Genomic DNA, 11286 nt, shown 5'->3' with positions numbered 1-11286 from the left:
ATTGAGTATGGAGCGTGGTAGAGACGAGTGTTACTTAAAGCGCGGCGAAGGAAAAGACCGCTGGATTGACTCATTCAAAATTAATCCCTGGGGAGTTTTCTCCCCGCAGCTCCGATGTCGTCGTCTCGGCACGCCCACAACTAAACTCCTATAATTATTCACAGCTTCCTGCTTTACTAATGGACCCAGCGCCATTGGCATCTCTTGTTATTTGATTGTAGTATTCTACATGGGATATCGAGTTATCTTCCGGTTCTTCCCTCCATACAACGCCGTCCTTCATCCCGATTTCCAAGAATGACATGGAAAAAGCAAAAATCAACACCCAATAAAATGACGCACCGCCCTTTTTTGGACATGCAGTTTTTCATATATGCTGCTGTGAAGGGATATTACCCAAGACTCTTAATATCGGCCGTATCCGCCTTGGTTTCTCGACGAATAGTTGTCCCGGCCTCCGCGGTAGCCTCCGCGAGAGTACCCTCCACCTCCTCGAGGCTCGTAGCCTGAGGGCCGTCCGTATTGATCAGCCGGACCGTTATTGTATTGCCCTGGCGGGCCTCGACCATAGTAGTCGCCCTGACCGTAGTTCGGCTGCTGATAATTGCGATGATGACCATGGCCCGGGTTGTATGATCCATACTGCTGCCCATACCCTCCGCGAGGAGGGGGTGGTGGTCCCCTAGGAAAGTTGCCGGAACCGGATGGAGGAGCCCAGCCAGAGGGAATCGCAGCTGGGTTGCCCCCAGGCATGAACTTGGGGTCAAGATGAGCCGCGAACGGATTCGGTCTGTTGTCACCGCCTCTGTCACCTCCTCTGTCGCCGCCGTAATTCATACGACCTCCTCCACGTCCACCACGGAACGGTGCACCACCAAACGAGCGTCCGGTATGTTGGGCTCTGGATTTGGTGGCCTGGATGTCCGCATTGTCCAAGGTCGGTGGCGCGAATTTCACTCCTCGCAGAAGCATGGACTTGTGGACGTGCGTAGACTTGGGTATCTCGTAATTCACGCTATACAAATAGATATTGTTAGTCAAAAGCTATGATTGTGAAGAGGAAAAGAAAACTTACGTTAGTGAGCGGTCATCATCCAATGATGGCATGCCATACTCCTCCAAAGACGAGACAAGCGAGCTATGTGGAATGTACGACTCATTTTTCTCGACTTTGCCGGCCAATCCCTCACTAGTCCGCATGTTGAGCTTGTACTTTGGAGCGCCCTGCTTCTTGGAGTAGAAATTTCCGACTAAGTCTTGGTAGAGCGGGTGGCTTTCTGATAGCAACAACACATCTCGGCCCACCGTATTGCGAGACCTTTCATCATCCGTTAAAAGAGGGTATTTCTTTTCCATCGCAGCTAGAAGTCGCTTTTCATCGATGAAGGGTAATAAGACAACACCTTGCCAAGCAAACTTCTTGCCATTCAGGTCAACGGGGAAATCTTCCGGATAAAAATCGATAATCTCGCTTTCGGGATGGCTCATTAATTCGTGGAACACCTTTGGGATAGCGTGATTGGAAGAAGCAGGAAGAACGCCCATAAGCTGCTCATACGGTCTGAATGGGATGCCCTTTTCGAATGACAGTTCGATGTCACCAATATCCACAAAGTCTGCAGCGAAAGGCGCATAGTGATAGGGGTAATACCAGGTCCAAGACGGGCAACCCTGGAAATAATACAACAAAACCCAGGCGAGACCTTCAGCATACGCTCTCGCGACCTTGTGGCGAAACTCCTTATTTTGAGGATCGACACCGAATTTCTGTTCATAGTAACGGTCGGCATACCCTTCTTCCCACAGGCGGACTGTGTCGGGAGGCATCTCATCGTCCTTTGCAGGTTCCGGCTTGCTTGGAGTTTCAGTACCAATTTGCCCAACATCGGCCTCATCCGCCTTTCTTTTTCCAAGGACTGACTCAGAAGCATCGCCTTCCTGTGCGTCGGCGGTGTCTGGCGTTGACTCCCCGTCCTCTGAGGGCTGATCATTCTGCCCTCCCATCAATTTGCTCTTCAAGACAGCAGCAGCACTTTTGTTGGCCATATTAGCCCGGTAGACTGCCCCACGATTCACAACCATGCTGTGAGTAAGCTCTCTGGTCTGTCGAGTCAGTTCACCTCTGGCGGGGGTGATCAACTCTAGCCCAGGGGGTGCCGGAGCCGCGCCTCCAGGGCCACGGGGCTTCGCGCTGGTGGGTGACTCGATTGGTTCGTAGGACGGTGAACTCCGTCTTCGCTTTCGAGCACGCTCTTCGTTCCTTGCATTCTCCTCCTGCTTGCGCCGTTCCTGGTTTGCCTGTCTCCTTTCCTCCGCTTGCCTACGACGGCGGAAAATGGAGTCTTCTTGCTTAGCCAGACCCTGAAGGATAAGTTGAGCTTTCTTGAAATCCACGCGTCCGTCCTCAGTCAGGTATCCGCCCATTAGCGGGATATTATCGCGCCAGATTGCGATCAAAGTATCGATACCATCCTCACGGATATCAAGCGATGGCAGATGTGGAAGGAAGTCGTTTCCTACGAAGAAACACATGAATACCCAGTCATCGAGCGCCCTCTCAAGATCAAACGGGAACGGTTGGTGCGGGACAAATAGTTCGGCCGCAAGATACTCTCTAAGAACAGAGACATGAAGCCAGATGAATGGTTTAGGAGTTGCAACTTTTCCTTTCTCATCAAACTCCCCGTTTTTCTCCTTTGCTTGGCCCCTGCACTCTTCGGCTTTATGGCCTGGTTGGCCACAAAGATGACATGTCCGAGGCTTGGAGTCTTGGAAGAACACGTCTTCTCGCAGAACCCTAAAATGAGGCTCGTGGGTAGCCAGACCCAACATGATCAAATCCGCGTCCTGTTTGACATTAGTTCTACTTTAGATCTTCGGGGGTTTGGACCTAGAAACATACCAATCCATAGATAACATGGCGAGCGTTGGGATCGTGTTCAGGCGAAGCACGCTGTGATCGGATGAATTCCATGATCTTATGTTCACCTTCACCGGGGACGGTGGCATCGGAGATGATAATTTTCATCTATTTCAGTTAGAAACCGGACGCTTTACTTTTCGACTAGGCACTAACCTTTTCCCAAGCGGGATCAGTGTTGAGCTTGAACGCAATCCAGTAGCGAAGTGCTGCCGCAAGAATATCCATGAATGGCGTTCCGGGTGTAATAACGTTGCTGTCCCAAGTCTTCTGGATGACCTCCTCTTCAAGCGTCTGCCCCTTATCTCCATTCTGCTTTGCGAGCATCTTCTGGAATTCTTGCTTCTTCTCGTCTTGTTCTCGGGCCTCTTGAGCGGATCGGAACCGACGTGCTCGCTGTTGGTTCATTTTTGCTCGGGGAGCGACTCCGTCTGTAGGTTAAAGGTTGAATTAGCTGCAGGTCCAAAATAACATACAATGTCAAGTCCGTACTTACCGACGGCAATCATCAAAAGCTTTCTAGGCCGGACCATATTAACAACGCGATCCGTGTATCGGAAAATCTCGACCATCATTTCCTGCTCGTTTGCCGGCGGCGGCTTGCCCTCTGGATGCGTACACGGATGGACGATACCGTTCATGTCCAGATACAGGTTGTCCATTTCTTCCCCATTCGGGTTCGGACCTGTAGTGTCAACCGGAATTTGTTCTCCATGGACCTCGTAAGGAGTCTCCTCGATTACCGAGGAGATAATCTTCGGGTACTTCTTGGAAAGCCATCTGAAGAGAGCCGGAACACCCATGGTGACGAGGGATCAGGAAAATATACGAGAAGGAACGGAGCGCGAAGAAAGAATAATCAATTCTTTTCTGATTTAATAATGTAAAGTAGAGAATTTAGCCACGTCCAGCGAGATGCTCCATCAGCGACTTAAATTCTAGACTCGAGTACTTGGGCTGGAACCGACGCCCAGGTTGAAAAAAGTTAGAAAGAAAGAATGAAAGTAGCACCCAGTCGAAAGAGGCACTGCACTTTTATATATCTCGTTCACACAAGGCAGGCCGTGGGTACGTGAAAGAGAACGAGAGGAACAATGAAGACTCTGCGAATGCGACAGTTGAGAGTCCCGGCGGAGTTGCGGCTGCTCGGCGCTTCTCTTGTCGCGGTTCCGACAGCTCTAGCGGCCACTTGGCGGTGGACTTGTTGACTTGTATGTAGCTGGCCCCAAAGAACAACCCACCATTCGCCGTTCGGTCAGTTTCCCCTCAGTGGTTCGATGTATACCAATTGATACGCGCCCGGCCGGTGGTGACCATGAGATATCGAGTGACCCGTTGCGATGTTTCGAATCCTCGAGTCGCAGGCGCCCGCCAAACAAACGGCGACGGACACAATCAACACCTTGATCGGTAGGTTGCAGAGTGCAACGCTACTGGAGGACCGAAGAGCTGCTATACAGGGACTGAGGAGTTTTGCGAAGATATACCCTGCATCGGTCGCGTCGGGTGCCCTCCGACCGTTGATTAGCAGCCTCCGAAATGACCGGGAGGATGTCGACACGCTTAAGGTCGTTCTGGAGACCTTGTTAATGCTATTCTCGCCAGATGCGAGTAGTGTTCGTTTGACTCGACCGTCGGATATATGCTTGATGCACTGACATCTTTGTCTAGCCCGAGGCGTCTGATGAGATAGCTCTCTGGCTATCCGACGAGTTCACGCAGGTACGAACGATCCGCGTACAGCCACGACCCATTCGCTAACGGAACGAAAGCGACAAGATAATATTACAGCTCTACTAGATCTTTTAGATACCCGAGACTTCTATTCCCGCCTATATTCGTTACAGCTTATGTTCCAAATTTCGAGTGGACGGCCCGAACGAACGCAAGAATGCATTTTGACCGCGCCGTTAGGTATCCCCAGGCTAGTCAGCGTCCTAGGGGATGCCCGGGAGCCGGTGCGGAACGGTACGCACGTCAATTCTCTTTTCCTACCATAGGTTTTGTTAGTCCGGTCTAGGAGGGCTTCCAGCTGACAGCCGCTTTACGTTTCTATAGAAGCACTGCTCCTTCTCATTGCGTTGACGCCTGCCTCGGAAGAGTTTCAAAAACTCGTCGCGTTCGAAAATGCGTTCGAAACAATCTGCTCGCTGATGGAGTCCGAAGGTGGATTGACACATGGATCCGAGATCATCGAAGATTGCCTTTCACTCCTCGCCAACTTGCTGAAGCTCAACATTCCCAACCAGTCGTACTTCCGTGAGACAGGTTGCATACAAAGGATGGCCAAGCTGCTTGCCGATGTTAACCAAGAGCAAGACCCCGACGAGCCTACTCCTCAATGGATGCTTGCTCAGCGCGACAAGAATGTATGGGGCTTGTTGGTGATTATCCAGCTATTCTTGGTGAAAGGCGGTGTCAACACCGCTGCGAATCAAATGGCGTTTTGGAACACTGGCGTAATGGAGCAGGTATTAAGTACAGCTTTTGGACAGAGATTTACCGTGAAAGTTACCGCCAAGGTAGGTGAACGCTTTTTATAGAAGCAGAGTCATGGCGTTAATCTGATCAGGCTCTCGCGACTTGCGCCGATTTAATCCGCGGAAATCAACCGCTGCAGGAGAGATTCGGCGATGTTGAAGTGTTTTGGGGTGCAGGGCAGGCAAGCGATGAGGCCAATGGCAACAAGGCCGCGAAGCCTGTCCCCAGAATCAATGTGATCGAAGCGCTGCTTAAACTCTCACTTGAACCTGCCCCGATCCAACTGCTTGATGCGCGTCTATCTGCGTGCGATTGCGTCAAGGCCTTTTTCACGAATCACTCGGGCATCCGCGTTCATGTACTACTGCGAGCAATAAATGGGCATGCCAGCGGTCAGGACGAAATCCCCAATATACTGACTGTTCTGCTCACTCCACCGGAACTACGAGGAAACGCTGACCCATATCAAACTTGGATGGCTTCTGTATTGATGTTCCATCTACTGTTTGAGAATACTGAAGGGAAGTCTGTGGCCATGGGAGTGACTGAAGGCGATGCTGAGAATGGAGAAGAGGTTATAACCTGCATTCAGACCATCACCGGTAACCTCATCACGGGAATACAGCGGGGTGATGACGAAAGAATATCTCTTGGGTATCTGATGCTCCTCTGCGGCTGGCTGTTTGAAGACCCTGATGCCGTGAATGACTTCCTCGGAGAAGGTAGCAGCATCCAAACCCTATTGCAGGAGACAAAACACAGGGGTGTCACGAACGTGCATGTGTCCGGTCTTTGCACTATTTTACTGGGAATAATCTACGAATTCTCTTCCAAAGACTCTCCTATTCCCCGTAAGACCTTGCACAAGTTATTACTGGAACAGTTGGGAAGGGAGCAATATATCGACAAAATAACACGACTTAGAGAATCCCCTCTGGTCCGCGATTTCGAGGTTTTACCCCAAACGATCGGGGCGAATTATGAGGGTGGACTTCCCGACATTTTCTTTGACCGGGTGTTCATTGAATTTCTCAAAGACAACTTCACCCGTTTGCTGAGAGCCATCGATCGTGAGCCTGGGCTCGAAATCTCCGTCATCACGAATGGCGTTGAACGTGGCGTTTCCCGAGAACTGGTCGACTCCCTCAAATCCGAAGTCGAAGAAAAAGATCAAGCCGTGCAAGAGCTTGAATCGGAGCTTGTTTCTCTGAGGCATAAGCTTGAACACGAACAAGCCGAGCACCGAAAGTCCAGAGACACAAGTGGTCTGGAATTTACAAAAATACAACAGAGTTATGACTCGCTTCAGAAGCGCCTTGAGCAAGAATTGTCTGCCGCAGGCGAACAGCACAAGCAATCGAAGAATGAATTGCTGAAACAGCATGGGGAGCAGCTTCGAGCCATCGACGCGCAACTGCGAGAGACTTCTGCTGAATACGAAAGGAAAAGCAGCAAGTTCAAAGAACGGCACGAAACTGAGGTGGCTGATCTCCAAAAGAAGATTCGGTCATTGGAGTCAGATCTCGCCGGAGTCAAAGAACTATACGGCTGTGAAACCCGAGAGCTCACCACAACGATTGAAACTTTGAAGTCAGAGGCGGACCGATCCAAGGAACAGCATGCAGCTGAAGTTGCTGGCCTCAACAAATCTATTCAGGATGTGCAGTCAATTGCCGACAAAGCTGAACAGTACAAGTCGGAAGTTGCTGGACTTGAGTCGAAGGTCGAGACTCTGAAGTCAGAGGTCGAAAGCACGAAGGAACAGCATGCGACTGAAGTTTCCGGCCTAAACACAACGGTCCAAGATCTACAATCAAAGTTGGACACAGCTAAGCAACAGCATGAGTCGGAAATCGCCAAACTCGAATCTGCCAACGAGACGATACGTTCAGAGCTCAATACAATGAAAGAGCAGTCTACGCAAGATATCGAAGCCGTGAGGGAAGATTATTCTTCCAAGTGCTCCGCGCTAGAATCTAGGGCGCAACAAGCTGAAAGCGAGGTCGAAAGGCTTGAGGCCGAGGCACGCAGAACTGCACAGGCGCTCGAGGAAGCCCAAAAGGCCCTTGAGAAGGCGCAGGGTGAAACCAACGCGAAGGAAGAAGCGCGCCAGGCAGCACAGTCAGAGCTGGAGGATCTTCTCATCGTGTTTGGCGACCTAGAAACGAAGAGAAACGAGGATAAGGTAAGTCATCATCGAATGGCTATATTTGGCTAATATACTAATGCTTTGCCACAGAAACGGTTGAAAGAGCTGGGCCAGGAAGTATCTGAAGATGAGGACGACGAGGAGGAGGACGAGTGAATGCACATGCCGCCCTAACTAAACTATACCACTATCTATATGCTCGAGACAATGTAACATAATTTCTCAAAAGTATAGACTCCGAAGCGCCTCGTATAGATCATTTGTACACAGTAAGTGACTGGTCTGCGTGGGGCTTGGCAAAATCGGCAGGGCGCGGGGTGACTCACTTTTTCTTCAAAAAGCGCTTTTTACCCCGCGGCCACCGCTCGTGTGCTCTGACAACAACCACGCCGACCGCTACCACCATGTCCATTGACTTTCCCAAGGAGGAGGACATCGTCCTGCAGCGCTGGAGGGAGATCAATGCCTTCCAAAGGCAGGTTGAACTCTCAAAGGGCCGGAAACCTTACACCTTTTACGATGGGCCCCCCTTCGCTACCGGCCTCCCCCACTATGGCCATCTGTTGGCATCCACCATTAAAGATATTATTCCCCGATACTGGTCGATGAAGGGCCACTATGTCGAGCGGCGATTCGGTTGGGATACACACGGTGTGCCCATTGAGTACGAAATCGACAAGAAATGGGGTATGTCGGGTCTGGAGGCCGTTGAGAAGTTCGGAATCGAAAAGTACAACGAAGAGTGCAGGGCCATTGTCATGAGATTTGCATCTGAATGGCGCCAAACCATTGAAAGACTTGGTCGCTGGATCGATTTTGATAACGACTACAAGGTTAGTCCTATCTAAGCCCTTTGTTGGAATCGAGAGGAACTTGGAGCCCGAGACTAACTTGATGTTCTCGCGATTCAGACCATGAACACCTCGTTTATGGAGTCCGTATGGTGGGTTTTCAAGCAGCTGTTCGACAAGGGACTCGTTTACAAGGGATTCCGTGTCATGCCTTACTCGACTGCCCTCAACACCCCGCTTAGCAACTTCGAGGCTCAGCAAAACTACAAGGACGTTCAAGACCCCGCCGTCGTTGTTACATTCCCTCTTGTGGAGGACCCAGAGACCTGTCTTCTTGCGTGGACAACTACACCTTGGACCCTTCCTTCCAACACCGCCTTAGCAGTCAACCCGGAATTCGAATACATCAAGATTTTCGATGAAGCCTCTGGCAAGCATTACGTCCTGCTCGAATCTTTGCTTCGAACACTATATAAGGATCCCAAGAAGGCCAAGTTCAAGATCGTTGCACGGTTCAAGGGGTCGGAGATGAAGGACTGGAAGTATCAGCCTCTCTTCGACTATTTCTACAAAACCTTCAAGGACCACGGATACCGCGTCCTGAACGCCGCCTATGTCACCGCCGATGATGGTACCGGTATTGTTCACCAGGCTCCTTCATATGGTGAGGACGATTACAAGGTTGGTGTGGAAGGAGGCGTGATCGACGAGAATCGCCCTCCACCTAACCCTGTGGACGACATGGGCTGTTTCACGTCCGAAGTACCGGAATTCGAGGGGCAACATGTCAAGGCCGCCGATAAGGCTATCATCAAGCACCTCAAGGCAAGCGGACGTCTTATCGTCGATAGTCAGATTACTCACAGCTACCCCTTCTGTTGGCGATCCGATACCCCCCTGATCTACCGGGCTGTTCCTTCGTGGTTTGTTAAGATTCAGCCTATCATCCCGCAAATGCTCCAAGGCATTGAAGAATCACACTGGGTCCCCAGTGCTGTCAAAGACAAGAGATTTGCTAGCTGGATCCAAAACGCTCGCGACTGGAACATTTCTCGTAACCGATTCTGGGGTACTCCACTACCGCTTTGGGCAAACGAGGACTTCAGCGAGATTGTTGCTGTTGGCAGCATTGAAGAGCTCAAAAAGCTCAGTGGATATGAAGGGGAGATTACTGACATTCACCGTGACAAGGTGGACAATATCACCATTCCGAGCAAGAAAGGGAATGGTGTTCTTCGCCGCGTGAGTGAAGTGTTCGATTGCTGGTTTGAATCAGGCTCCATGCCATACGCCTCTCAACACTATCCATTTGAGAACAAGGAGCAATTCGAGAAGGGATTCCCTGGAGATTTCATTGCGGAAGGTCTGGACCAGACCCGTGGATGGTTCTACACTTTGACCGTCCTTGGTACACACCTCTTTGGCAAGCTTCCCTTTAAGAACTGCGTTGTCAACGGTATTGTTCTTGCTGAAGATGGAAAGAAGATGTCGAAGCGGTTGAAGAACTACCCCGATCCTTCTCTGATCATGGAGCGGTATGGTTCGGACGCCCTCCGCCTTTATCTCATCAACTCCCCGGTTGTTCGCGCAGAGCCACTCCGGTTCAAGGAATCTGGTGTTAAAGAAATTGTAGCCAAGGTTCTCCTTCCTCTGTGGAACAGTTACAAGTTCTTTGAAGGTCAGGCAGCTCTTCTGAAGAAGACCGAAGGAATCGACTTCATGTGGGATCCAAAGGTCGAGGCTACCAACACCAACGTCATGGACCGCTGGATTTTGGCCAGTTGCCAAAGTCTTCTCAAGTTTGTCAATGAGGAGATGGCCGGATACCGCCTGTATACAGTCGTTCCCCGTCTTCTAGGACTCATTGAAAATACCACAAACTGGTACATCAGATTCAACCGCAAGCGCCTGAAGGGTGAGAACGGTGTTGACGACACCTTGCACGCCTTGAACACCCTCTTCGAGGTTCTCTACACCCTGGTCCGCGGACTTGCCCCATTCACACCTTTCCTCACCGACAGCATCTATGGACGACTTCTCCTCCACATCCCCGAGTCCCTACACAGCGAAGACAGCCGGAGTGTCCACTTCCTTCCTTTCCCTGAGGTCCGCGAGGAGCTGTTTGATGAGGTTGTCGAGAGAAGAGTGGCACGGATGCAGAAGGTCATTGAAATGGCCCGTATCTCCCGTGAACGACGATCTCTTGGCCTGAAGACTCCCCTGAAGACCCTAGTCGTGATCCACCAGGACCAGCAATACCTGGACGATGTGAAGTCCCTAGAGGGCTACATCCTTGAAGAGATCAACGTTCAGGAGCTCGTTCTGTCCACTGACGAGGAAAAATACAACGTCCAATACAGTGTGACTGCTGATTGGCCAGTTCTCGGCAAGAAGTTGAAGAAGGATGTACAGAAGGTTAAGAAGGCTTTGCCATCATTGAGTAGCGACGATGTCAAGAAGTTTGTTGCGGACAAGAAGATTCTTGTTGACGGTATTGAGCTTGTGGAAGGAGACCTTGTGGTGAAGCGAGGCCTTAAGCAGGACTCCTCGGCAGAAGACAAGGAGCCTAACGCCGATGACGACGTGTTGACTATTCTTGATGCCAAGCTGTATCCCGAACTGGCACACCAGGGACTTGGTCGAGAAATCGTTAACCGACTCCAGCGCCTCCGTAAGAAGGCTGGGTTGGTACCTACTGATGATGTCAAGATGGAATACCATATCCTCACGGATCCGGATAGTGTCGGCATTAAGGAGGCATTTGAAACACAAGCGCCAGTCATTGAGAAAGTTGTGCGTCGGCCGCTTGAGCAATACCAAGCCGCTGATGGCAAGGACCCTAGCGGAGACGAGGCGGGTATGATCATGCAAGAGGAACAGGAAGTGCAAAACGCTACGTTCTTGTTGCGGCTGCTAAAGCTGTAGATTTCGGGGTACGCAGAAAT

The 11286-nt window shown here is 50.8% G+C and overlaps 3 protein-coding genes across 3 annotated transcripts; 2 read left to right on the top strand and 1 right to left on the bottom strand.

Annotated features, from left to right (window-relative positions):
- Positions 1-39: 39 nt before the first annotated feature.
- rat1 (5'->3' exoribonculease Dhp1) lies at positions 40-4047 on the bottom strand. The gene is made up of 5 exons (XM_040850864.1): positions 3417-4047; positions 3077-3351; positions 2903-3028; positions 1076-2847; positions 40-1015 (listed from the first exon to the last, which is right to left on the bottom strand). The coding sequence occupies exons 1-5, from the start codon at positions 3721-3723 to the stop codon at positions 406-408; spliced, it is 3090 nt and encodes a 1029-aa protein (XP_040706619.1). The 5' UTR covers positions 3724-4047; the 3' UTR covers positions 40-405.
- Positions 4048-4138: 91 nt separating this feature from the next.
- Positions 4139-7820, top strand: ASPSYDRAFT_76526 (putative intracellular protein transport protein (UsoA)). The gene is made up of 6 exons (XM_040850863.1): positions 4139-4536; positions 4592-4642; positions 4693-4888; positions 4979-5442; positions 5493-7586; positions 7641-7820. The coding sequence occupies exons 1-6, from the start codon at positions 4261-4263 to the stop codon at positions 7704-7706; spliced, it is 3147 nt and encodes a 1048-aa protein (XP_040706618.1). The 5' UTR covers positions 4139-4260; the 3' UTR covers positions 7707-7820.
- A 134-nt stretch (positions 7821-7954) lies between these two features.
- On the top strand, positions 7955-11266 carry ASPSYDRAFT_145628 (isoleucine--tRNA ligase ILS1; the record flags this gene model as incomplete). The annotated part of the gene is made up of 2 exons (XM_040841543.1): positions 7955-8383; positions 8462-11266. The coding sequence occupies 2 exons, from the start codon at positions 7955-7957 to the stop codon at positions 11264-11266; spliced, it is 3234 nt and encodes a 1077-aa protein (XP_040706617.1).
- Positions 11267-11286: the final 20 nt, after the last annotated feature.

Source organism: Aspergillus sydowii (genome assembly GCF_001890705.1).
Source record: "Aspergillus sydowii CBS 593.65 unplaced genomic scaffold ASPSYscaffold_2, whole genome shotgun sequence".
NCBI classification, from domain to species: Eukaryota; Fungi; Ascomycota; class Eurotiomycetes; order Eurotiales; family Aspergillaceae; genus Aspergillus; species Aspergillus sydowii.
Note: the sequence above shows the minus strand (reverse complement) of the source record. Positions and strands in the feature narration are given on the sequence as shown.